The sequence below is a fragment of the Balearica regulorum genome, chromosome 2 (genome assembly GCF_011004875.1).
Source record: "Balearica regulorum gibbericeps isolate bBalReg1 chromosome 2, bBalReg1.pri, whole genome shotgun sequence".
NCBI lineage: Eukaryota > Metazoa > Chordata > Aves > Gruiformes > Gruidae > Balearica > Balearica regulorum.
Window position 1 is genome coordinate 64107498 of NC_046185.1, and position 23718 is coordinate 64131215.

The 23718-nt window shown below is 43.8% G+C and overlaps 1 protein-coding gene across 1 annotated transcript; it reads left to right on the forward strand.

Moving 5' to 3' along the window:
- The first annotated feature begins 7870 nt into the window (after positions 1-7870).
- CNDP2 (carnosine dipeptidase 2) lies at positions 7871-20532 on the forward strand. Its single transcript, XM_010298259.2, has 11 exons — positions 7871-8074; positions 9050-9193; positions 11715-11877; positions 13431-13519; positions 14410-14610; positions 15131-15215; positions 15771-15931; positions 17887-18051; positions 18546-18687; positions 19271-19418; positions 19827-20532. Exons 1-11 carry the CDS (start codon positions 8015-8017, stop codon positions 19894-19896), a joined length of 1428 nt encoding a protein of 475 aa, XP_010296561.1. The 5' UTR covers positions 7871-8014; the 3' UTR covers positions 19897-20532.
- Positions 20533-23718: the final 3186 nt, after the last annotated feature.

Here is a 23718-nt window from a genome sequence, read left to right on the forward strand (position 1 = left end):
TGAGAGGTGGGCTTGCACGAACCTCATGAAGTTCAACAAGGCCAAGTGCAAGGTCCTGCACATGGGTCGGGACAATCCTAAGCACAACTACAGGCTAGCTGAAGAATGGATTGAGAACAGCCCTGAAGAGAAGGGGGTGGTGGTGGACAAGAAGCTCAACATGAGCCAGCAATGTGCACTTGTAGCCCAGAAAGCCAACCATATCCTGGGCTGCATCAAAAAACAGTGTGACCAGCAGGTCGAGGGAGGTGATTCTGCCCCTCTACTCCGCTCTTGTGAGACCCCACCTGGAGTACTGCGTCCAGCTCTGGGGGCCCCAGTACAAGAAGGACATGGACCTGTTGGAGCGAGTCCAGAGGAGGGCCATGGAGATGATCAGAGGGCTGGAGCACCTCTCCTATGAGGACAGGCTGAGAGAGTTGGGGTTGTTCAGCCTGGAGAAAAGAAGGCTCCAGGGAGACCTTACAACAGCCTTCCAGTACCTGAAGGAGCCTACAGGAAAGATGGAGAGGGACTGTTTACAAGGGTATGGAGTGACAGGACAAGGAGCCTTAAGCTTAAGCCTAAGCTTCAGCCTTAAGCTGAAGGATGGTAGATTTAGATTACATATAAGGAAGAAATTCTTTACTCTGAGGGTGGTGAGGCACTGGAACAGGTTGCCCAGAGGGGTTGTGGCTGCCCCCTCCCTGGAAGTGTTCAAAGCCAGGTTGGATGGGGCTTTGGGCAACCTGGTCTAGTGGAGGGTGTCCCTGTCCATGGCAGAGGAGTGGAACTAGATGGTCTTTGAGGTCCCTTCCAACCCAAACCATTCTGTGATTCTATGACTCTGTGATTCTATGACTCTATGATTCTGTGATTCTGTGATTCTGTGATTCCATGATTGTGCTAAAGACTTTTACAATACTTCCAATGTTGGAAAGCCCACATTTTCCCCAGGCAATCTATTTCCATGTCTGGTGGATTGACCTCGATGAGCATCTAAGTCTCCACCCAGTTGCTCCAGAAAGATGGGGGAGAGAATTAGAAGTGCAAAAGTGAGAAAAAACTTGTGGGTCAAGATAAAGACAGTTTAATTAGGGAAAAAGAACCCAAAACCCCACAACTACAACAACAACAAAAACCACAAACCAAAACAAAACCAAGTGACACAAAGGCAATCACTCACTACCTCAGACGAGCAAACTGATGTCCAGCCAGTCTCATAGCAATGGCTACTTTGGAAAAAACTCCCTTCCAGTTCTATTGCTGAGTATGATGTCATATGGTATGGGATGTCCCTTTGGTCAGCGGAGGTCAGCTGTCCTGGCTGTGTCCGCTTCCAGCCTCTTGCCCACCCCCAGCCTACTGGGGGTGGCAGAGTGAGAAACAGAGAAGTCCTTGACACTGTGCAAGCACTACTCATCGTTAGTTAAAACACTGGTGTGTTATCAACACTGTTTTGGTCACCTGCCTAAAAACCAACATTGCACGGTCTGCTATGAAGAACATTAACTCCATCCCAAGCAGACCCAGTAGACAATGCTTTGTTATTCTTATTGTTAGAAAATGTTTCTGGATTCCCAGTTTCAACTTTTTTTGGTGTGCTGTAAACCTGTTCTTCTTGTTCTGTTCACTATGGAGAAAAGATCCCTTTTGCTTGCTGCAACAGCTCTTTAAACATTTCAAATGAATTACCTTTAAATTTCAAAACATTTAATTTAGTCTCATGCTTTCACTTGGGATTCTCTCTTTACTCCAAGTTTTCCTTCAAGTATCAGTGTAAACAAGCCAAAAAAACAAAATAAATGTTCACTGATACCTCTTCTAAGCCTTCTAAGACTCTTTGGGCAAGCCTGGTCAGACTGTAGATTCTTGGAATAACAGATTAGTTTTGGTTGGAAAGGATTTTTGGAGATCAGCCAGTCCAGCACCCTGTTGAATGTTCTATCCCTGCCTCCTGGATGGACCTTAGACCTATGTTTGTAGATAGGCTGTGTTTTGTTGACCCCACTGTCAGAGCACTGACAGGGCCTGGAGGAATTCCTTAAACATCAATTGCAACTTGCCTATGCTAGTGTTTTAAATTTACTGTCACTAGTCCAAAAACTACTGTGTGCAGGAAAGCAAATAAAACCAACAAAGCTGCATTGTTCTGCAGGTCCTTATACACAATCTGTCCTTTCAATCTAGCAGTTCACCTAATGTACTGTGAGCACCCAGTGTTTAGAAATTTGGGGTAAGCAACCATAAGCAGAACCATACAAAATAAAGAGGAAAGGGGGAAGACAGAGCAGGAAACAGCAAGATAAATTAAAGAGGCTGAAACCAACTAATTTACAGCCTTTCACATTTTTTTCATTTTTTCGCCTCAAAAGTGCAGTAAAGTAACTGTTGTGTATTTATATTATTCAGCAGAAAGGACAAGGGAATTGAGCAATGTGAAATTTTTAAATGCCATACACCCGCATATAGGGACACAACCGCCACTTGCAATTCATTTCAAAAGAAATGAGAGTGCGATTTTGTACATTTACTGTTGCACCCATAGAAGCTTTCTATCCCACTTCACGGTTTCGCATGGAATTTTTCAGCGAGGACAGCCACAGCTATTAAGGCAATGGTATCTCTGCTGGCCTCCCACAGCCCACAGGTCTCAGTCTGCAGCCATCCCGCAAAGCTGGTTCGCACAGTTGTGCTTCCTCAGCGCAGTGCTTAGGTTTCAGGTCCCTCATCTGCTCAGCTGCTATTGCTTCAGCTGCCTCAGACATGCTACACCCCTGTGATTCAAAAGCAATGGCACAAATATCTACAAATGATTTATTTAGGACAAAACTATATCAAAGAGATATATATAAATTAAAAAAAAAAAAAAAAAGAAATAGAGCAGCTTAGATGTTTAGATAGCTTTGCCTGGACCAGAGAAGGCCCAGAATCCTTATTTTTTTCTTTATAAAACACCTTGTTTTGCCACCCTCTGTCCTTAAACCAGTCCTGGAAAATGTGTCTTTTCCTACTCTTCCTTTCTCTGTTCCCAAAGAATATGTTTGTATGCACATATTCTTTTCACCTCCAAATTACCAGTCTTGTAAAGCAAAACTTAAAGATAATTTACAAGGCCCTCAAAGCTGATAATTGGGCCTGTTATCATTCAAAAATGTTTTTGTTGTTTTCACTTGGGTAACCACTACTGTGTGGTTTCCATGTTTGCTCTTCACATAATCCTTTGTGGATTTTAGATCAATACATGCTTCGAGAAAACTCTGATAATGCAGTACACAATATTTTCACTCTTTGCTTCCCTATTTTTTTTCAGCTTGTGTCCTTGATTTGTATTTTTGTTCGTGGGGTTTGTTTTCGATGTGGGAAAAAAGTACCAAAAATTACTACTGTGTAGGAACATGGGAACAGAAAGTGGTCATCAGGAATCATCCCATGTCATGTCACATAATACCGGTCACAAATGCAACCAACTGCTTTTTAGAAGCAGTTTCTTATTATTTTTTTTTACCTTTTTCTTTCCTTTTGCTCCTGTGCAAGGTTTTCCCTAATGTAAGTGTGGATAGAAACTTTATTCCCGTTTCTAAGCTACATTTGTCCATGTGGTGTTGATGTGGCCATCTGCTCTTCCACCAACACGGAGCAGCGCCAGGTGTCCTGGTGCCAGGGGCTCCCTGGGGTGCCCCTGTGGGGGTCTGTCAGGGCAGGGCCTGGCAGCCAGGGCCCGTTCCACCCCCCCAGGCAGGAGCAGGCAGCCGGGGGGGACCGGGGAAGCCCCAGCCCCGGGCACCGGGCACCTCCCTGGGCAAGGGCTGAAGCCTGCAAATCCCCAGCTCGACATGGCCCATGGCCAGGCCAGGCCGGGCTGTGATGGGTGGGAGCTGTAGCTGCATCTTGGTGGGACCAAGCGCTGGCAGCCTAGACGAAAGCAGCTCCCACAGGCCGGGGAACCTCTCCCCGCTGTCACCAGTGGGGCAGGGCAGCCAGACCTGCAGGGGAGGGGATGCCCTCAGGCCCTTACAGCCACTATCCATAACTATTTTCCTACCCGTTGTGTGTTAACCCCAGCATCAATCGTGTTTGCAACCAAGCCATTCCTCAGTCTTTTCTGTAGGTTACTGAAGCCCAATTCGTATGCTCAGAGACTCTTCATTTCTCTGACCATTCGAGCAGCCCCCAGAGACCGGCTGTTGTGGTTTTTAGTTCTTGCTGAGCGGCCAGGGACTTTTCAGCTTCTCATACCGGCCTGCCAACGAGGAGGCAGGGAGTGCCCAAGAGGCTGGGAGGGGACACGGCCAGGACAGCTGACCCAAACTGGCCAAAGGGATATTCCATACCATATGACGTCATGATCAGTATATAACTGGGGAGTGGGCTGAGAGGCAGTTCGGCTTGAGAACTAGCTGAGTATTGGCTTTAGTTGATGAGCAATTGTACTGTGCATCACTTGTTTTGTATATTCGATTATTATTGTTGTTGTTGTTATTATCAACATCATCTTCCTTTTCTGTCCTATAAAACTGTCTTTATCTCAATCCACAAGTTTTACTTTTTTTTCCATTTTTGATTCTCTCCCCCATCCCACTGAGAAGGGGCAGTGAGCGAACAGCCGCGTGGTGGTTTTAGCTGCATGCCGGGTTAAACCATGACAGCTGTACGTATCAGAGCTATTCAACTGCTCGTGAACAGGAGCAGCTTCAGCAGTTCCCGTTTTACAAGGACTTGCTTCGGTTAGGTCAGGCGCAGGGCAATGGCAAGCCTTACCTGAACTTTTCTCCTTCTCCATGTGGAATGACTCTGTGCCCTCTCCGCCACTGTTCGGAGCTAAGGGAACTCTCCGCTGGGTGATCTTACTTCACTTTTGCACCTTACTGTTCCTATTACACTTTCCTTATCTAACCTATCTAAACCGCATCGAAATCTATCTAATCTATCTAAACCGCGAAGGTAGGAAGGTCGTAAGGACACTCCCATCTTTGGGTTGAATAACCCAGTTGTCCAGACAGGCTCTGGCCAACATCTCCCAAATTCCTCCCACATTATATTCGCCCATATTACATTCGCCCTTATATCTCCCATATTATTAATTCTCGTATTTCTCTCGTATTACTTATGCCCTCGCTCATCACGTTTCACGGGCGAGTGGGAAGTTCCTTAGCACTGCACTACCTCCAGACGATGCCCCACGCAGGACCCCCGCGGGGTCCCCGGGCCGCCACAGCGGCCCGGAGCGGTGCCCCCCTGCCCGGCAGGGAGACGAGCCCCACCCCGGGGCCGCGCGAGGCCGCCGGGCCGCCCTCTCCTTGCCCGCGGATTGGCCACCGCGGCGTGCGGCGAGGGGCGGGGCCGGCGCGGGGGTATTTAAAGCCCCGCGGCGGCAGCCGGTGTCTGCGCCAAGAAGCGGGGAACGGTGTGAGGTGCGTGAGTGGTGGTGCGGGGGGCCGGGCCGGGTCCCCTTCGCGGTGTGGCGCAGTGGCCCGGCGCGCAGGGCCGCGCCTGGCCTTTCCGCGGCCTCGCTGGCGGCTGCCTCCGCGCCGCGGCCTTGCGGGGAGGCGCCGGCTGGTGCCGGGTGCGCGGCGTCCCTGCTGGGCCTTGCTCGGTGTCCCGCGGTAGGAAGCGCCTGCCCGGCCGGCTGTCCCGGGGCACCGCACTGTTGTGGCTGCTCCTCCGAGGGAAGCTGCCGCTGTCCTCTCCCCATCCCCACGCTTGCTCTCTCTCCCCGTGAGCCTCCCCCTGTCCTTAGGGAACCTGCGGCGGTGCCTCCCTCCCGCCCTGAGGCTTACCTCTCTGCGGTCTCAGACATGGGGGCCATGGTGAACTTTCCCTGTTGCTGTAAAACCTCATAAAGTCCCAAATCTGACCTTTAAGTCAACCTCAGCCCAAAGAGCAGGGCCTGTAAAGTGGGCATGGGGTTGTATGCTGCTACTTTTAATGGGTTGTGGAGGGTGGTGAGTGCTGTGTGATGGCTACAGACCTCTCCTAACCTGATTAAATACTCTCTCCTTGCCTGTGGATAAGGAGGTGAAGTTGTCAGAGTGTAATGACAGTCCCTTGGATTATCTTATTTCATAATGCAACTGTTACAGCACTGTGAAAAGGTACAAGTGCAGAGCCTTTTGCATGCAGGGAGGAGGGATTCAGTTCTGCAGTTTGAAGGACCTACAGGAAATTCTAGCCCTGATTTTTAAGAGGGGAAGTAATACCCAGCCTTGGGCTGTGCAGTAAGCTACATTAGCTTTTTCCAAGTTTGAAGCTGTCTGAGGCAGACTCTTTTGCAGTACTACTGTGAGATTTGAGTGATTCAATGTCCCTCTAATTTTTCAGGATACTGAACTGTTTAAGATGATACTTAAAGTAGTCCCTGACTTAGCAAGTAGCTCAGATCTTGTTTGTGTTGGACAGAATATCAGCCTCCATATAATATGGTGCATTTTGTGTCTGTGCTGTGAAGCTAAAGCCCTGATGTTGCTATAGGAACTGGTTGAGTGAAGGGAAGGGTCAGATGCACAGGGCTGATGCCGGCATGCTGGTTTCTCTGAAGAGTTCTAGGTGAATCATGCCTGAGCTCTAACTGCATGTGACTGGTGGCTTCATTAAGCAACCCAGGATTCAGTGAGAAGCATTGTTTTAACATGGTTATGTCTATATAGTCCTTTTGAAGGCATTCAGTTTTCACTGTTCATGACTATTAAAGAGAATGTTTGAGCTGTCTGGCAGTTTGTGGTTGTTCTAATTGATTCTTAAAACTCATTATCCAAATTTCAACTTGATGGATGCTGTAAATTAAACAGAAGCCATCTCCAGTGAGTGAAAGGATTTTTCTATGTCAAACATCAGTGATCTGTATGAGTACAACCCTGCTTGAAAGAAAATATGTTCTGCAAATCTATTGTAGATTTGGGGTTGTAGGATGCACTTATATTGCAGTATGTTGTGTGGGATAACCTGTGCCTTGAAAGTATTTGTTTCAGCTCTGTAGAGGAGTCAGCTGTTGAAGAAATCCTAAGACAGTCAGATGTTTTAACAACTATCATACTTGTCTTGTGACTTCCCCACAGAAGTGGAAGAAAGGCTTAAAGGATCTGGCATAAAGCTGACTGAACAAAATTCTGAAGCACAGCAGTTGGTGCTGGTGAACATGTTCGTTCAGTGTGTACACAGACATTGGAGTTATTCTCGTGGTCCAGGCCCTTGGATTTGAGGCATGTCTGTAAAGATCATTATTTTCCTGGCTTAGAGAAGGTGCTGTAACTTTAGTTCTAACTTGAGAACTAAGATTAAGCTTATTGGTTCTGTTGGTTGAGTGGACAGCATGTCTTTTAAATGTGGGGTTTTGACTGGTGAGGAAGACAGAACACTGAGGAGGTCAGAGACCTTGGATTTTCTCACATGAGCTTTAGTTGAAACTAAAACAAAACAAGGAAGTGGTAGCACTGAACTAGTCACTGACTACTTGCTCATGGCTGGTGGGGCTGGCTTCTGTTTCTGTGGCTTCACTCTGACCTTCTTTGGGAAGACTGAGTCACAGGTTAGGATGAAGAAAACACAGTTCTTAAGCTGCCTGCTTTTAACCTCCTTTGTAGAGCCCAGAGTAAAAGTATAGTGCTTTCTTGGACCTAGCTACTAGCATTTGGGCCTATGGCATACTATTAGTTGAACTCTTATAATAAAATGCAACTTCAAAGAGTAGATTTCACTTGAGTAACATTTTGTCTATAATTCTGCAGTAAAGTGAAGTACATGACTTGATTGAAGCATTTCTATAGACAAGCTTGCTCAGTTTAACTTTTAAAGTTATGTGGGGGGAGAGGCAGAAACAGTGGTGTTGAGGTTAATATACTTTAGCCACTTCACTGTGACTTCATGAGAAGGAGTGGCCTCAAGTTTTATATTCACACAGCTTGTTGTGTGGCATTAGCAGTTAAAAGGTGAAAGTCTCCTGTGGCTGCTTGATTTACTGACTGTTGCTTCTGAAAGCTGTGAAGGCTGAATTGTTTTTCTGTCACAGAATCTTCAGCAGCACCGTTCTGGTCTGAAAATGTCTGGTCTCGAAACACTCTTTAAATACATTGATGAACACCAGGACCTCTATATTGAGGTAAGTTTTTTTTTTGGTGTTGTCCTGCAGCACAGATATCTATGGGATATTAAAAGCGGATAGGTGGTCAGCTTTGGGCTTGTTGTTACACCTATATAATATGCCCAATAATAGAGTAATGCCAAGTAATTGAGGAGAGGCGGGGAGCGGGTAGCAGGGGTGATTTGTTTGAGTCAAGCCAGAAAACTTTGTTTCTTAAGTTTACACATAGTTCTGTTCAAAGGTATAAATCTCCATGGTAGATTCATTAGAAAATACTCTATTACTATCTAATGCAAGCAGTGACTTATTTGGAGGTAGAAGTTTGACGTTAGCTCCTGAATGCCAAACTAGGTTTATACTGTCTCTCCCCTTTTGAGATGGGAGAGGAAAGATAGATGCAAGGCTGGAATGAAGCTTTCGCATATGAAACTGTTCATGTTGGGGGGCAGAGGGAGAGGTTACCTTCTATATTTTGCTGTTTAACCTGTTATTTAATTGCACTTTGTATTGCAATCCCTTTTGCCTGTGAGGGGGTCAGTGGTATTAGCACTTTAAGCTCCCAGGCAAGAACTATGTGAAATGTTCAACTTGACTTCTGACAGTTGCTCTTGCTGATTTCATGTGGTGGTGGTGGGGAAACTAAGGCAGCCTTTCTGAGAAGCCTGAAGAACATTATCTGGTTCTAGATTCTTAAAGAATGGCAACCAGAAAGGCACAATATGCACAAGCTCTCATACTCCTAAGCCTAACTTCTGTATCTGTGGGCTTTGCTATGCTGCAAGGGCAGCTGTAGGAAAGTGATGTTTTAGAGAGCTTTTGAGAGTAATATCAATGGTTAGAATACTCCTTTGAGCAGAGGACAGAGCTGATTTGCCTCAAGTTTAAGCTTCACTAAAACAATATTAGTTGAATTGCAAGGTATTGTGTTTGTATAGTGCCTCCCATGCCATAATTCGTATGCAGTGAAACCTTAAATTTTCTGTCTTTTTGTAGCGGCTGGCTCAATGGGTGGCGATTCAGAGTGTGTCAGCATGGCCAGAGAAGAGGGCTGAAATCAGACGCATGATGGAGGTTGCTGCGAAGGATATTGAGCGACTGGGAGGCACAACGGAACTTGTGGATATTGGGAAACAAAAGGTATGTGAGCATCTGCATGTCAACTTAGTAGGAAGTGATCTCTTTAGAAGACAAGGTGTTTTGTACCAGGTTGGTTGGTGCAAAAGAAAGGCACTTAGAGTCCATAAAGTATCACTTAAAATGCTGTTTATTGGAGCTACCACTATAAAGAAGATAGTATAGATAATCTATGTCCCTTCAGATGTTGGGAACCACAAGCTATACAGCATCTAGTGGGCATCCAGTCAGCATATTGTGCAGATCCCAGTCATGGAAATGTTATCCCATTTTATTTATTCAAGCTGTTCCATTCCACTGCCAGACAAAAGGGACATTCACATGAGAACTTCTTGCTGTGCTCTTAAACACAAGGACATGCAGGTGGTGTAATCATCAGTACTAAGTGGGAACTGGCTGCATGCTACAGTCAACTGGCTAAGTTTATCCTGCAGCCCAAGGATATGTGCAACACAATACAGGCAGGAAGGCAAAGCTGTGTGCAGCATAGCACAGCACAGGCTTGGGTGTGCTCAGGCTAACTGTGTGGGTCCCTAATTCCTTGATGTCTGACAGTCTTCTGGTCAGGGTGACCACACAAGGGTATTGTGGGTAGTAGCCTAGAAAGGCAGTAGCTAGTTGGGGTGTGGGATAATGTTTTTCCTGCCACATAGTCTAAGCTTCTTGTTAAAACCTTTGTTGTTTATATTAAACTATGGGATCCAGATCAGTTAAGCATGTTGGATTACATTTTAGACTTTGTATTAAATGCATTTTAAATACTTTTCTAACTGAACATGAGCAGAGCACCTGTAAACAAAAATGTTACCCGTTTAACAGTAGGCTGGTATTGGACCTCAGACTCATAGGCTGTAAAGGTATTGACTGAAGTTTGAGTAAGTCTTTCGAAAGATTTTCAGGCTCTAACAGAAGTGTTACACTTGTCACAAGACTGCACTTCTCCCTTACCAGATACAGAATCCTTCTGTAATAGGATGAGTCCCCTCCTTATTTTTAGTTATCTGGACTGCTTTTCTTCACTTGAGAAATGTGTGTGGTTCTGATAATGATAATCTTATCCGAGGGACCATCCACTTGATATGCTCCTCTTTTGAAGTGCCTAGTCACTACATGTTACAGAATGAGACCCATACCCAAATTGTTGGACTAGCATTTGGATAGTGGCATTCAAAATCCTGGTGTACTGGAGTGTTTGCTAGTTTTAGAAGATTGTCATTGTAATTGGTGCTAAGGACTGCTGGATGAAATCTATGTGTATCAGGACCCTCTAAGCAGTTCTTGCTTTTGCCAACTAAATAAATCTGTTTGTAGCACTACAGCTCCCAGCAGGGAAGCAGCTGACTTTGTGTGCCCTCTTGGGAGGGAATCTGTAGGATAATTCTAGCTCTCCTGGTGCCTACAGCCTAAAATCCCATCAAAAGTGTTTCAGTTAATTCAGAGATAAACTTGTTCCTTTCATCAGTGTAACCTTTGGGGGCAAGAACTAATTTTACAGAGTTTATTACAAGTAACATTTCTATTTAGAAAACTCTTGCAGCTGGATTACAGTTAACTTTAGTATTTACTTTTGTATTGAGTATAGACAAAACTAGTCAGTGTATTATGTACATTGCTGCTGTATCAATGAAGGACAATGTAAAGCAACTGGTGAACTTGTCTGATCTAACTTAGTTTATTGTTGCACAGCAGTTTGTACGGTGTACTTCTTACTGTAAGTGTAAATTCTTGCAATAATGCTTTAATTACTTAAAGCTGCAGCTGGCCAAGGACCATGTAATAAAAAATTGATAAAAAATAGGAGTTTGGAACCCATATGAGCAAAAAGTCAAAGATGATCTTGATTTGCTGAACATTGTCTAGGAGTGTGGGTTAGCTCACCAGAAGGGAAATACATGCTAACGGAGAATAGCATGTGATAACTGCTTATGGGGTATTCCAAAAGACTAAGCCAAGTTCAACTCTTGAACTCTTGAACTAAGTTCAACAGCACAACCCTGCCCTTTGCTTAACAGTGTAGGCTGGTATAGAGAAATACAGCTGTTACGCTGACCTTATTTAGGTGTAGGCATGTGTTGTACTCACTGATAGCACTGTCAGGAAACTTGTGTTTAGAGCTGTACTGTGGACAGGATGAAAGTGCAGTGACAAGCAATGCAGAATGCTATATTGAATGGAGTTTATCACTTATGCTTAGGTCAGCGTTAGATATGGCAGTTTGGCATGCAGACAGCTTGCTCTGCTAAAATCTGATGTAGGATTGTTAGTTTAAAGCTAACAGTTCTGAGTGGCTTGGAACATTTTGACTATTACTGGGACTTGTCAGGAAACTTTTACTGGCATGGTGCTGCTCTGCCTTCATTGGCACATTGCCTCTGGCAATCAGTTTAAGTAGCTTAGTTTTGATTAGCTGTCTATGCCCCTAATCTCGTAGCCTCCCTAATGTTAAAGCATTTCATTCATCTGATAAAAATGTGCCACTCTGACACCTCATGTTTGCATAAAACTTCTTGCCTCCTATTTCTAGCTGCCTGATGGATCAGAGATCCCTCTACCGCCAATTGTTCTGGGAACACTTGGCTCAGATCCGCACAAAAAGACAGTGTGTGTGTATGGTCACCTGGATGTTCAGCCAGCAGCACTAGAGGATGGCTGGGATAGCGAGCCCTTCACCCTTGTAGAAAGAGATGGTAAGAGTGGTCGACTTCACAAACTGATGAGCACTTCTTAAAGTGTGGTATTTCTCAGCTGTTCTAAAGTTGTAATTTGACCTCTTGATTGAAAGGGGGAAGGAGAGTAAGAACAGACATAGGTGTTTGTTTAATACTGTTGAGAGATGATGCAGGAGCGGAAAGGGTAAACATAGAGCTGCAAAATCTCAGCTGCTCTCAGGGCTTGTTTCCTTTTCTGATAGACTAGACTGTACTTGCACGTTATCTTCCTTGTAGCTACAGCAAGGTCTTAACTGCTGCCTTTCATGGCAACAATGTGTTGCCAGAAAGCTTTCTAGAACTGGTTTCTTGTGTTGTTCCCAACTTGCTACCTGTAAGGTCATGTCAGACTGCAGGGATTTAGAACTGCTACAGGGTACAAACAGTCAACACAGGTTCTTTATACGTGGAAAACGAGTGGTACAGCAGCCTCCCTGGCTTGCCTTCTGTCTACATACTGTGCTACAGTAAGTGCTGCAGAAGCTGTGCTTTACAGAGCTAGTGCCCAGACAAGTGTCCCTCTCACATAAATGGGGATGGAGAAATTGTGCAGTAACTCCTGTTGAAACAACACATTGTCAGTAATCAAGAGGAGACTAAAACTTTCTTTTCTATTTAAAATTGGTGCTACCAACAGCTTCTTCCTTATTTCATTTGCTCAGTGTTGTGTCAAAGGTCATATGAATAGAAGGACATTAACCGTTCGTGTTGTGTAAGTGTTAATCATTGCCAAGAAAAGTATTCTAGTATTTCTACCTGTGCACTTGGTCATAGGCATCAGAGTCCCATTTACTAAGTTGGATCATATCAACTGATAGCAAAAGCTAGGCTTGCCTCAGGCTGTGGCTTAGCTGTGCAGCCTGGCAGTGTAGGAGGTGTATTTACCAATGGCTTCTCACCTTGCAAGCTGTCTGGCCTGTTCTGTCACTGCTTATACCTAGTGCTTAGGGGCTGCAGCAGTATCTGCCTCTACTGTGATCTCATGTGCTTCATTTCCTGGGATCCCCCTGTAGCCTGTAAAACTTGTCTTTGACTAAAGCCCTTTCTGGGGAGATTGATGCCTATCTGGACAATCCAGAAAAGTGATTGCTCACTAGCTACTGAAGTCTTACTCTTCAAACAGAATTATTGAATTGAAGCTAATAGTGGTTAGATTTCTGTTAAAAGGAGGTAGCTTACTTCTATGCCCTTACTTCTGAGTTTGTAGGAAATGATATTATTGTGAAGGATATGGGAACAACTTTGGCCAAGGCAGTGTTACATCTTTTCCAGGCTTATGTTCAACTCCTATCCAGGGAGCAGCTGGGGTAGCTCTGCATGGGAGAGCTATTGCAGTCCTGTACCTACCCCGCTTGCATGAGTGTACGAAGTAGGATGTAAAACTGCTACGTCAGAAGAATCAGAAATGAAAGTTAAAGTAAGCAGGGCTAAAAAGCTTATCCAAAAGAATGTTTTCTCCTGCAGGCAAGAGATGACTCAAGCTTCATTTTAATCTTTTTCCACAGTGGTTAATTTGTATCTTGTTTCTGCAGGAAAGCTGTATGGGCGAGGATCAACAGATGACAAAGGTCCAGTGCTTGCCTGGTTGAATGCCTTGGAGGCTTATCAACAAACTAACCAGGTATCTGCCCAAAATGTATCCTGTTTTTTACAAGCAGTTGAGTCTAGCAATAAATGTTACCCAAGCCACAAACCCATGTAAGGCAAGCCTGCTTATTCAGCTGATCAGAGCAATGATGCAATAGTCCTGTTAGTTCCCTGATGTCCCAGTGGGGTTGAGTTGACTTGCTGACAAGTTAGTCTTGTAGATTCTTGAATTGCACTTTAAACACTTTTGTTTTAACAAAACATGTGGGAAGGAAAATACATATGCAAGCAGGAAGAATAATCAAATGTGATCACTTTCATGAAAGGATTTCAAATTAGTTTGGCCTTTAGCAAAGCTTAATGTCTCACTGCCAGAGCTCTAAGAAGGGATTAACTTAGTAACACTAAACTGGGAGCTTTACTGTTTCTGTTCAAGAAAATGTGCAATCCTAAATAGCTTAGGATGTCTGCTTTATCTTGCAAGACAAGTTGCTATTACTTGTGAAAAGAATTAGCAGTTCTCAAGTGCTGGCTAGGCATAGAATATGGTAGACTGGATAGACAGGGTAGTTCTGACTCTCCTTCTGTGGCATGCAATTTCTGTGGTAAATATTAGTTTTCCTAGCCCTGTGACTTACCTTTGGTAACAGATCTCTGCTGTGTTCCCACAGTTAAGAAGATTGGGAGCAAGTTGTTCTAGAGCTTAGTTAAAACTCTTTTGAAGAGTTTGAATTCAATCAAATGAAGGGTTGTGTAAGTGCAGTCCAGACTTTGTAATACTTTGTGTATAATTAACAAATTCCACTGTCATGAAACTAACTTGTGTCCATTTTTCTGCTTTGTATGTGACATGAAAATTATTGATAGCTGAAGGAGTCTAATATTTTCACATACATTTCACATTCTTGCTTTTACTTTTCAAAGGAGTTTCCTGTAAATGTTAAGTTCTGCCTAGAGGGTATGGAAGAATCGGGATCTGAAGGCCTTGATGAACTGATTTTTGCTCAGCAAGACACTTTCTTCAAAGATGTGGATTATGTTTGTATTTCTGACAACTACTGGCTAGGCAAGAAGAAGCCTTGTATCACCTATGGCTTGAGGGGTATCTGCTACTACTTCATAGAGGTAAGTGCTGAAATATACTGCAAAACCAGTATTAAGCTGATGTTTCCACTGGAGAAGTGGTAGCTCTAACTTTTTTTCATTCCAGTAGTTTTTTAGGAAAGGTGAAACTGTCTACTTAAGTAGAACTGTTTCTACTAATTGTCTAAATATCTTCCTCTTACTGTCCTATATGATAGTTGAGTGGGAGGGACAGCTTTCAAATGTATGAAGCAAGATAAGCCAGCACCTTCACTGGAGGATTCTCAAGGCATAGATATCTTCATCCAGATAGCTCCTTGAATGCAGGAAGAGATGTCACCACTGAAGTTTCCAAGGTTGGGACAGTCAGTACTAAGGGCTTGTACTCCACAGAGCAATAACAACATATCTACTTTAAGGTACTACAACTGAGTGGTCTCTTCTCAAAACCAGATGCATTCTCAAAATACATGCAGCAAAAGCTAGGGTAAAAGTCTGTTCTGTGCATTTGACAGTGTCTTCATGCTAAAATTAACCAGAATCTTAATTCACTTCAAACCAGGTGGAATGTAGTGACAAAGACCTTCACTCTGGAGTTTATGGTGGCTCAGTACATGAGGCCATGACAGATCTCATTGCTCTAATGGGTAAGAAAAAGCACATTTCACTGAATACATCTAAAGGAGTAAGCCATTAAAGCATGAGTTTGTTTGCAATGAGGGGGGTTGCTAAGGGCTGCTTACACTAGCAAAGCAATGACCAATGACATGGTGCTTGCCAGGTATGCATAAAACAGGCATCAGCCTTAGGTACAGAAATGAGGTAGTTCTTGCCAAGAAGTTGTCCCTCTAATTTAGCTTCCCCTAAAACCTTTCTGCAAACTTGTTAATTAAATCAGCTCTTTTCTGCAAAGTCTTCTACAGATGCCATACTGAACTCCTTGGGAATCCTCCCTTCAAACAGCCAGCCAAATATGTAGCATTAGAATTAAATGTAGTTGCATGCAAGTACCTGTTTTGGATAGCTGTAAACTCCACAAGTGCCCTCCACGCTTAGTGGTACAGACTCGGGGTGGTAGAGGTCAGTTTTATTACATGTAGAGCTTTCAGAAGGCAAAGACTTCTATTTGCCATGGAAAGTGTTCCTGCCAGTGACACCTTGTTTCTTCTGGTTAAATCCTGATAGTAGGTGCTTGTTTACAGGTTCTCTTATAGACAAGAAAGGGAAAATCCTCATCCCAGGCCTTAATGAAGCAGTGGCACCTGTTACTGATGAGGAGCTGGCACTATATGAGAAGATTGATTTTGACCTGGAAGAATATGCAAAAGATGTAGGAGCAACGAAATTATTGCATGATACAAAGGTATACTGTACTCCTTCCTCTCTACCCTCATTAGCTCTGTTAGTTCAAGCTGTATTAGAAGACAGAAACAAGCTTCTGTGGATACTTGTGTAGTTACCAAGTAATTTATTAGGCAGAGAATTCTTCTGATGTCTTTAAAATGGTGGGATTACAGTAGATGAGATTATCTTCAAAGCATAGCTGACTGCATACTTAACATTAGCAGTTCCTCTGCAAAGTGTTAGGTGCTTGGAAACTTAGTCTAGGTTATCCCATGTTTAAGGCAAGCAGTCTAGGCAACTCTAAATTTGCTCCTTAGTCTATGTATAAGTAGCATTTCAAACTTGTACAGAACTTTAGTGCTGTTCTTTTAAAGCTAAATAAGAACTGCTAGCACTTTTTGAGAGGTCAGATACCACATCTACACAAAGCATCTGGTTTCCTACATCTGTAAAAGTTCAATGGGTTATCAGATACAAAGTAGCTGCACATAGTGAAGATTTCTCAAAAGGTGAAAAAACAGCTTGAGATCTAGCTGTGATGAACTTAAGGTTGACACATTGAAATGAACATCTTCCTAGACCTGGCAAGCAAGGACTGTTTTGTAGCCATGAACTAGGCTGCTGCCCGAATCTTTGAACAGGCTCAAGTTCAATAAACTCATGTCTGAACTTCTCAAATCTTCATCCTGGGAGCTCTCCAAATTAATGCTTTTAAGAGCATTGAATCTTGCAAGGTATAGCTATTACACACTAATTTTAAAGCCTTAAACCCTAGATGTAAATACATCTATTGGAAAAAGCAGAAACAAGTCTTGTAAAAGACAAGTTTACATGTGCAGGTCTGTCTTCTGTCCTAGTACTGTCAGGAAGAGACTTCAGACTCAACTCAAATAGCTATTAGTAACAATTTTATAATCCTCAACCTTGTCTTTACATGCTCAGGTTTATATCAACTGAGAGCACACAGGCTTCCTTGTTTAGCCTTGTCCTATAAAGTAATGGATGAAATACAGCTTGTATATAAGAAGGAGCTGGCAAGATGCTCGTCATATATGATACTGAACTAAAGCTGTTCAGTCTTAGCTAGGCTGAAATCCTAGCTTAACTTGCCAAGGGAATTCTAACTAAGCTGTGTGCAAGACGGGCCTTAGGACTAAGGGGACATAGCGGGGAGAAGGCTGAAATCTCCAGGGGAGAAATGATGTGCTTGAAATACTTGAACAGTGAGAGCTAAACTCTTTGAGATAAGATTAGAGGCAGTTTGTACCTGGAATAAAACAAAGTGTTCACATTAAAGCCCACAAAATTAAGTCTCCTGAATCTCTGCAGTGAAGTTGGTGTTTGAGATACTGTAGCTGTACAGGATATAAATACATTGAATTCACAGTATCAGTGTACTGAACAGCTGTGTCCTAAGGCAATAAGGAGGAAATGCAGAAGTGTATCTGAAAAGGCAATAATGGTCACTTTAATCAGCCTGGAGTTCAGGCAGTTTAACTGATAAAAATAGGAGCACACTGTATGCCTGACTGCACAGTGGTGAGGCTTTTAGAAAACTTGTGATCTTCACAAGCATGTGACTTGGTGATGAAGGCACCTGCCTGACTTGAGGTGGTGGGGGCTAGATCTTCCAGTATCCTCCCTACACTTTGTGCTTGAGCACCTTATCAATAGTATTTGTCCTTGTCAGAAGCAGGCTGGACATGTCCTCTAAGTTCCATAGAACTAGGAGAAAGCCAAACTAGAGCTACTGAACCTCTTAAGGTGCTGAAAACCCAACTATTGTATCAAAAGGGGTGTTTAATGGGAGTAACAGCTTCTGTTTATAACTGAGCGGTCTTGAAGGAGCTGCATTTGCCCATGGGAGAAAGCACTGTTTCTTGCAAACTCTTTATTAGATTGAAGAAATTATTCCTTTGGGGAACTCTCTGTCAAACTTCATGTAACCTTGCATCTTTCCCTTTGCTTCTGCAGAGAGATATCCTTATGCATAGGTGGAGATATCCTTCCTTGTCTCTCCATGGAATTGAAGGAGCCTTCTCAGCCTCTGGAGCCAAGACTGTGATTCCTAGGAAAGTGATTGGCAAGTTCTCGATCAGACTTGTGCCAAACATGACTCCTGAAGAAGTCACAAAGCATGTATGTTGAGATGGATTGATGGTCTCAAAACTACTAGTGTTTCTAAACTTCTCCATGCCTGAGGGAAGAGCACTTCTGGTTTCTAAAGCGGTTCTGGATACTTTGCTACAGTCCCTGTTCTACACCTCAATTCAGATAATTAAGGGAATTGCTGTAGACCACTGTGGCCTGGCTATTCAATTTCTCTCAACTAACTCAAAGAAAGGGCTCAGGGGTAAATGCTAACTTAATTGTAGGGCAGTTTTATGCTTTTGAATATGTACTTCTGGCATACAAGTTTGACATATGGGCTAACTGTTCTACAGTATACAGTTAACTTGCCTAAAGGAGATCTTCTGACTTCAGAGCAGAGATACATAAGAATAATATGAAATAATAGTAATAGGAAAAGTATTGCTGCACAGTAGTAGTGACCTGCAAGTCCCTAAGAACAGTCTTTACCTGTGTTCATGCAAATGCTAACAGTAGATAAGATTGTTCAATCTTTCCTATAGGTTGAAGACTACGTGAGCAAAAAGTTTGCAGAGCTGCAGAGTCCCAACAAATTCAGAGTATACTTAGGCCATGGTGGAAAACCCTGGGTATCAGACTTCAACCATCCCCACTACATGGCTGGTAGGAGGGCCATGAAGACAGGTTAGTGGGTTTCCCACTTGGCATTGGGAGGGCTAAAAAGCTCTTCCAGCACCTCAGGAAACAGAAGAGCTCATTTTTGCAGTGTACTGTGCTTATTATGTGACTTTGGCTCACTAAGTAAGGAAGCATGTCATGTGCAATCCTTAAACTCAAGTCTGAGGTACAGGAAGGAGAGAAACTTGATACGAAGCTCATTCCTGCTATACTGGAACAGGTCCACTGGTATGGTGTTGCTTTTGCATTAGGATGAGACTGTCAGTAGTTCAGATCACTTGTTGAGCCAAAGCCCTCAAAGATTAGCTATACCAGCATCCTTAATCAGAGCAAATCTAACTTCTGTTAGAGTACGAACAGCCTTTCAGATGAAGTGTTTGTGTAATTGAAAGTGACAGTACTCCAGCACTACATCTGGGGGGTAAATGCCACAGTTCTGCAACCTCTGCGGCCTGCTGTTTAAAACAGCAAGGTTTGGCCAGCACATGGTACAGAAGTAGTTGATACTTGATTGCTTAAGGAGCAGTAAGGATCTGTGTTGGAAAAACAAATACAATTCCAAACTGACTAGAGGATCACTTCGTTCTAGTTTTTGGAGTTGAACCAGACCTGACGAGGGAGGGAGGAAGCATTCCTGTTACCCTTACTTTTCAAGAAGCAACAGGCAAGAATGTCATGCTGCTTCCTGTTGGAGCTGCAGATGATGGTGCCCACTCTCAAAACGAGAAGCTAAATAGGTAAGAAAATACTTATCCCTCTGCCAGGCTGAGTTGTAACTGTGGGTGTTGGCTTGTATTATGAAAAGAACCAAGAAGAATTGAGTTCTTGCTCTTCTCTAATTTCTCCCTAGCAGAGAATGGCTGATTGGATAATTAGTCTGTAGCTGAATCTTGATGTCATGTTTTATACGTTTGAAACCAGAAGCAGCTTTGATATGTTGGTCTGCAAGCTTGGCTGCCCTCTACCCTAAGGGTGGCATTTCTCTCTGGCTGGGGGAGATGCAGGGAGGTTGGGAGTGGTACCTGTTGCCTGCAACAGTAATGCCTGTAGTGTCTGAGTGCACAGGACTGATGCTGCAAAAAGCACAACTGCTTGAAATACAGTTCAAGCAAAGATAATGCTAATGGCAGCTATCTTCTTTCCAGGTACAACTATATCCAAGGGGTGAAGATGCTGGGTGCATACCTCTATGAAGTTTCCCAGCTGAAGGACTAAGTTAAACACATTTACCTTGTGGCTCCTGGATCAGAAGTCTGAATTTTATTACAAAATGTCATCAATATCAAGTTTTACATGGCTCCCCTCTTCTACAAACACTCTGCTTTGGTGGGGAGAGGAAAACATGCAGTTCCACTTGACAAAGAACATTGTATACCAAAAATATTTCTCTAAATGCTACCTTCAAATTACACAGACTATTCTTTATCTGGCCAGCAGTCCTGAACTGCATCTTTGTCCTCTCTGTATCACTTCAAAGTTGTGGTTTGCTCTATACATCTACTTTTCCTGTAAAGCAGGAGGAATGGTTTGTTCTCAACTGTTTAAGCAGCCACATCAGTTGCAGAACTGCCAGCTGAGTTTAAGGTTCTTATTTCTGGATATGTCCTGGAAGTAGTCAAAGTGACAGATTATGGGGCTATACTGGAATGTGTTCAAGCTGTAGTGAGGCATCCATCTTGCTGAGTGATTTGGAAGTGCAGTTTGTCTCTTACAGTTTATACCTGCCTGCAGGTTTCAGTTTACAGTGAATTAGGTTACAACAAAATTCAGTGTGGTAATGACTGCTGGCCATCTTTTTGTAAAGCTGTCTTTGTACTCCCCAAAAAGGACAATAAATAATCGTGTTCTGGAGTTTGGCTCTTGGTCTCTAAGGATTAAATTATGACTTGGGAGGGAAAGTGACTTCAGGTGGCTTGGGAGAAACTCTTCTATGGCTATTGAGGCAGAAGAGCAATGTGACTACACAGACTGTACTTCCTGGGGAATCCAAATTTTTATTCCTTAGGCTCTGGTTCCATAACTGCTTGTTAACTTGAAGCAGTTGTAAATCCTCCTGAAGGAAAACAAGATCAGAAGAATCTTCCCTTGTGGCTCTGTAAACCAGGTCATCACAATGTAGCACAACTGATGATACTGCAAGGGAGTAGGTGGAACTTGTAGGCATAAGTAGGGAGAGAAGAGCAGCACTCATTGCAACTACTGGCTGACATCCACCTTCAGGTTGTCTTTTGGGAATGTTCAACTCCACCACTTCTAGTATTACCTCAAAACAACTGTCTGAGAGCATGGCTCAGTCCTGTAGCCTGACAAATAGGTCAGCAGCATGTGATGCTTCCTCCCTTGGGGGGCAGGAGGCAGGAATGTCTTGTCTATCTGGATTTCACTGGTGCTTGAGCTGGAGTCTTAATAATGGGTGATTGTTGGGGCAGGGAGGAGGCTTCTCTTCTCATGGTGAAGCTTCTGAACTTCTCTGCCTTGCTTGTGTTATGTTTGGTTTGTCATGGAAGTTGATGGCTGGAGACAATTTGGTGCCATTAAATTTTGTACTTGCAGCTGTGGTACAGCCTGAAGTCACATGTCATATGCCCATGTCCATACTTGCTAGCACCAAGCATCTGCAAAAACACACACTGGGTAGTGGGCTGCTAGGTTCTCACCTATCAGTGATGGAACTACTCCGCTACAACGTTGTGGTGGGTTGACCCAGGCTGGAGGCCAGGTACCCACCAAAGCTGCTCTATCACTGCCCTCCTCAGCTGGGCAGGCCAGAGCAAATATAACAAAAGGCTCGTGGGTTCAGGTAAGGACAGAAGTCACTTGGCAATTACCATCACAGGCAAAACAGACTCATCTTGGGAGAAAAATTAAATTATTACCAAACAAATCAGAGTAGGATAATAATGAGAAATAAACCCAAATCTTAAAAAACACCTTCCCCCCACCCTTCCCTTCTTCCTGGGCTCAGCTTCCTTCCTGATTTCTTTACCTCTTCCTCCTCTCCACCCCCCACCCAACCCAGCAACACAGGGAATGGGGATTGTGGTCACTTCATCACATGTTGTCTTTGCTGCTCCTTCCTTCTCTGGGGGGGAGGACTCCTCACACTCTTCCCCTGTTCCAGGGCAGGGTCCCTCCCATGAGAGACAGTCCTCCATGAACTTCTCCAATGTGAGTCTTTCCCATGGGCTGCAGTTTTTCACAAGCTGCTCTAATGTGGGTCCCCCATGGGGTCACAAGTCCTGCCAGCAAACCTGTGTGACAATTGCATGTAAGAGGTTAAAAACACAGGTGTCTGCTTATCTCTCATGTAAACATTGTGGATGGAGATCCTCAAGGTTGGCATGAGAAGCAGCTGAAGGAGGGAGTCTTGTGGCAGCAGGACGGCCTTGTTTTGGCTAGAGAATGCAAGATAAACAGGCAGATGGTTTCTACACAGAATTTTGAAGGCCATGGTGCCTGGAGTGAGACCTTTTGCTTCATTATCTGTGAAATGAATATTAAAGTTGACACCTGTAAATATGTTAATGAGCTAAAAGAAGTACATGTTTAACGTATATGACTATAGTACTTGACTCTCCACCCAAATCGTGTCACCCCTGAGAGGGAACAGCTAAGGCTGGGGTACAAAGGGTATTGAGGAAGTTACCACTGGGGGGAGACAAGAGATTGAAGACCCAGAAGAGGCAGTTGATGGGCTGTGCTCCTCTACCCAATGGTAGGGATGCCTTCTAGGTAAGCATTGTGCCTTCACCTTTTGGTGAAGAATACCCGGGATGGCATTTTACTGGTATTATAAACATATATTAGTGCTACTGCAGTAAGTGCATTTATTAATGGCAATTCTGAACTCTTTATATCTGTCGCTTTAATAAACTTTCTATTAGTTTGAATTTTGCAAAACTATCTCAGTGAAAGTCTTTCAGGGGCCTCTGGCAGCCAAACGTTGACTCTGATATGTTGCTACACATAATCCTTTAGATATGAACTGTTGACCAAGTCTGGGACTAAGACTGGACCTAGCTGCACCTAGACTCCCATCTGAGAAGGGGTTTAGAAAGCAAGGGGGTCCCTTCAGAACCTTGTGACTCAACAGGAGGGCCTCTCTCAGCCACGCGTCAGACTCATATCCTTTACATGACAACCTGCTCCAGCGTGGGCTTCCCACGAGGTCACAGCCTCCTTCGGGCATCCACCTGCTCCAGCGTGGGGTTCTCCATGGGCTGCAGGTGGATATCTGCTCCACCATCATCCTCCAGGGTTAAACCAGGTAGGAGCCTGGCTTACAGCCCGTTGACCCAAATGGCATGTCGCTGCAAGGCAGTGAGATTTTTTCTTTTTTGCAAGCTTCTTTTTAGTTAAGTTATGTCAAAGGATGCTAAACTCCTTCAAATACTAACGTAGAAGTAATTGGACCACATTTGTACCCTATTTGTACCCCAAGATAATTTTGCTTGTCTTGTCCAAATTCCCTTCCAGTCAAATTTGATGGAACTGCATAATTCATATTTGAGAGCTGGAGTTTTAGTAAAAATGGTGAGAAGGTTTGTATATCCTCACTTAGCTATTTTTCCCCTTGCTTCAGTAACTTAAGTCGGCAGCAGTGGTTTCCTAGAAACTAATTCTGGGAACCTGGGAGGATTACTTGCAGAAGGAAAGGTAACTTCATAAATACGTAGCTGGGGAAAAAAAAAAAAAAAGAAAAATAAAAGGAATATTTATGTGGCACAAAAGCAAAACACACTGTCCTGTTTTCTAGTGTGGCATAATAGTTTGATTCCTGACTGGAAACCAGGAAATCTCCTGGTCAGTGGCATGCTGCTGTTCTCAAGTCTAGATAGCTTGTACTTCCAGTTCTCCCACTCCAGGAATGGAGGGAGACCTACAACATGCATTTTACAATCTCTTGTCCACAGGGTGAAACTACTGCAAAATAGAGAATGCAGACTTCTGGCTTGTAATGCTCAGTAGATTTCTTGTGGTTTAGCAAAATCCATGACAGTGCGTCTTGATATGGAATATGCACTTAAAAGAGCAGCT

Bases quoted from the DNA above. Each gene is read 5' to 3' on its own strand.
- CNDP2 (XM_010298259.2), top strand. From the start codon at position 8,015: ATGTCTGGTCTCGAAACACTCTTTAAATACATTGATGAACACCAGGAC. The intron at 11,878-13,430 runs GTAAGAGTGGTC...TTGTTTCTGCAG, and splicing joins CACCCTTGTAGAAAGAGATG to GAAAGCTGTATGGGCGAGGA. The intron at 18,688-19,270 runs GTTAGTGGGTTT...ACTTCGTTCTAG, and splicing joins TAGGAGGGCCATGAAGACAG to TTTTTGGAGTTGAACCAGAC.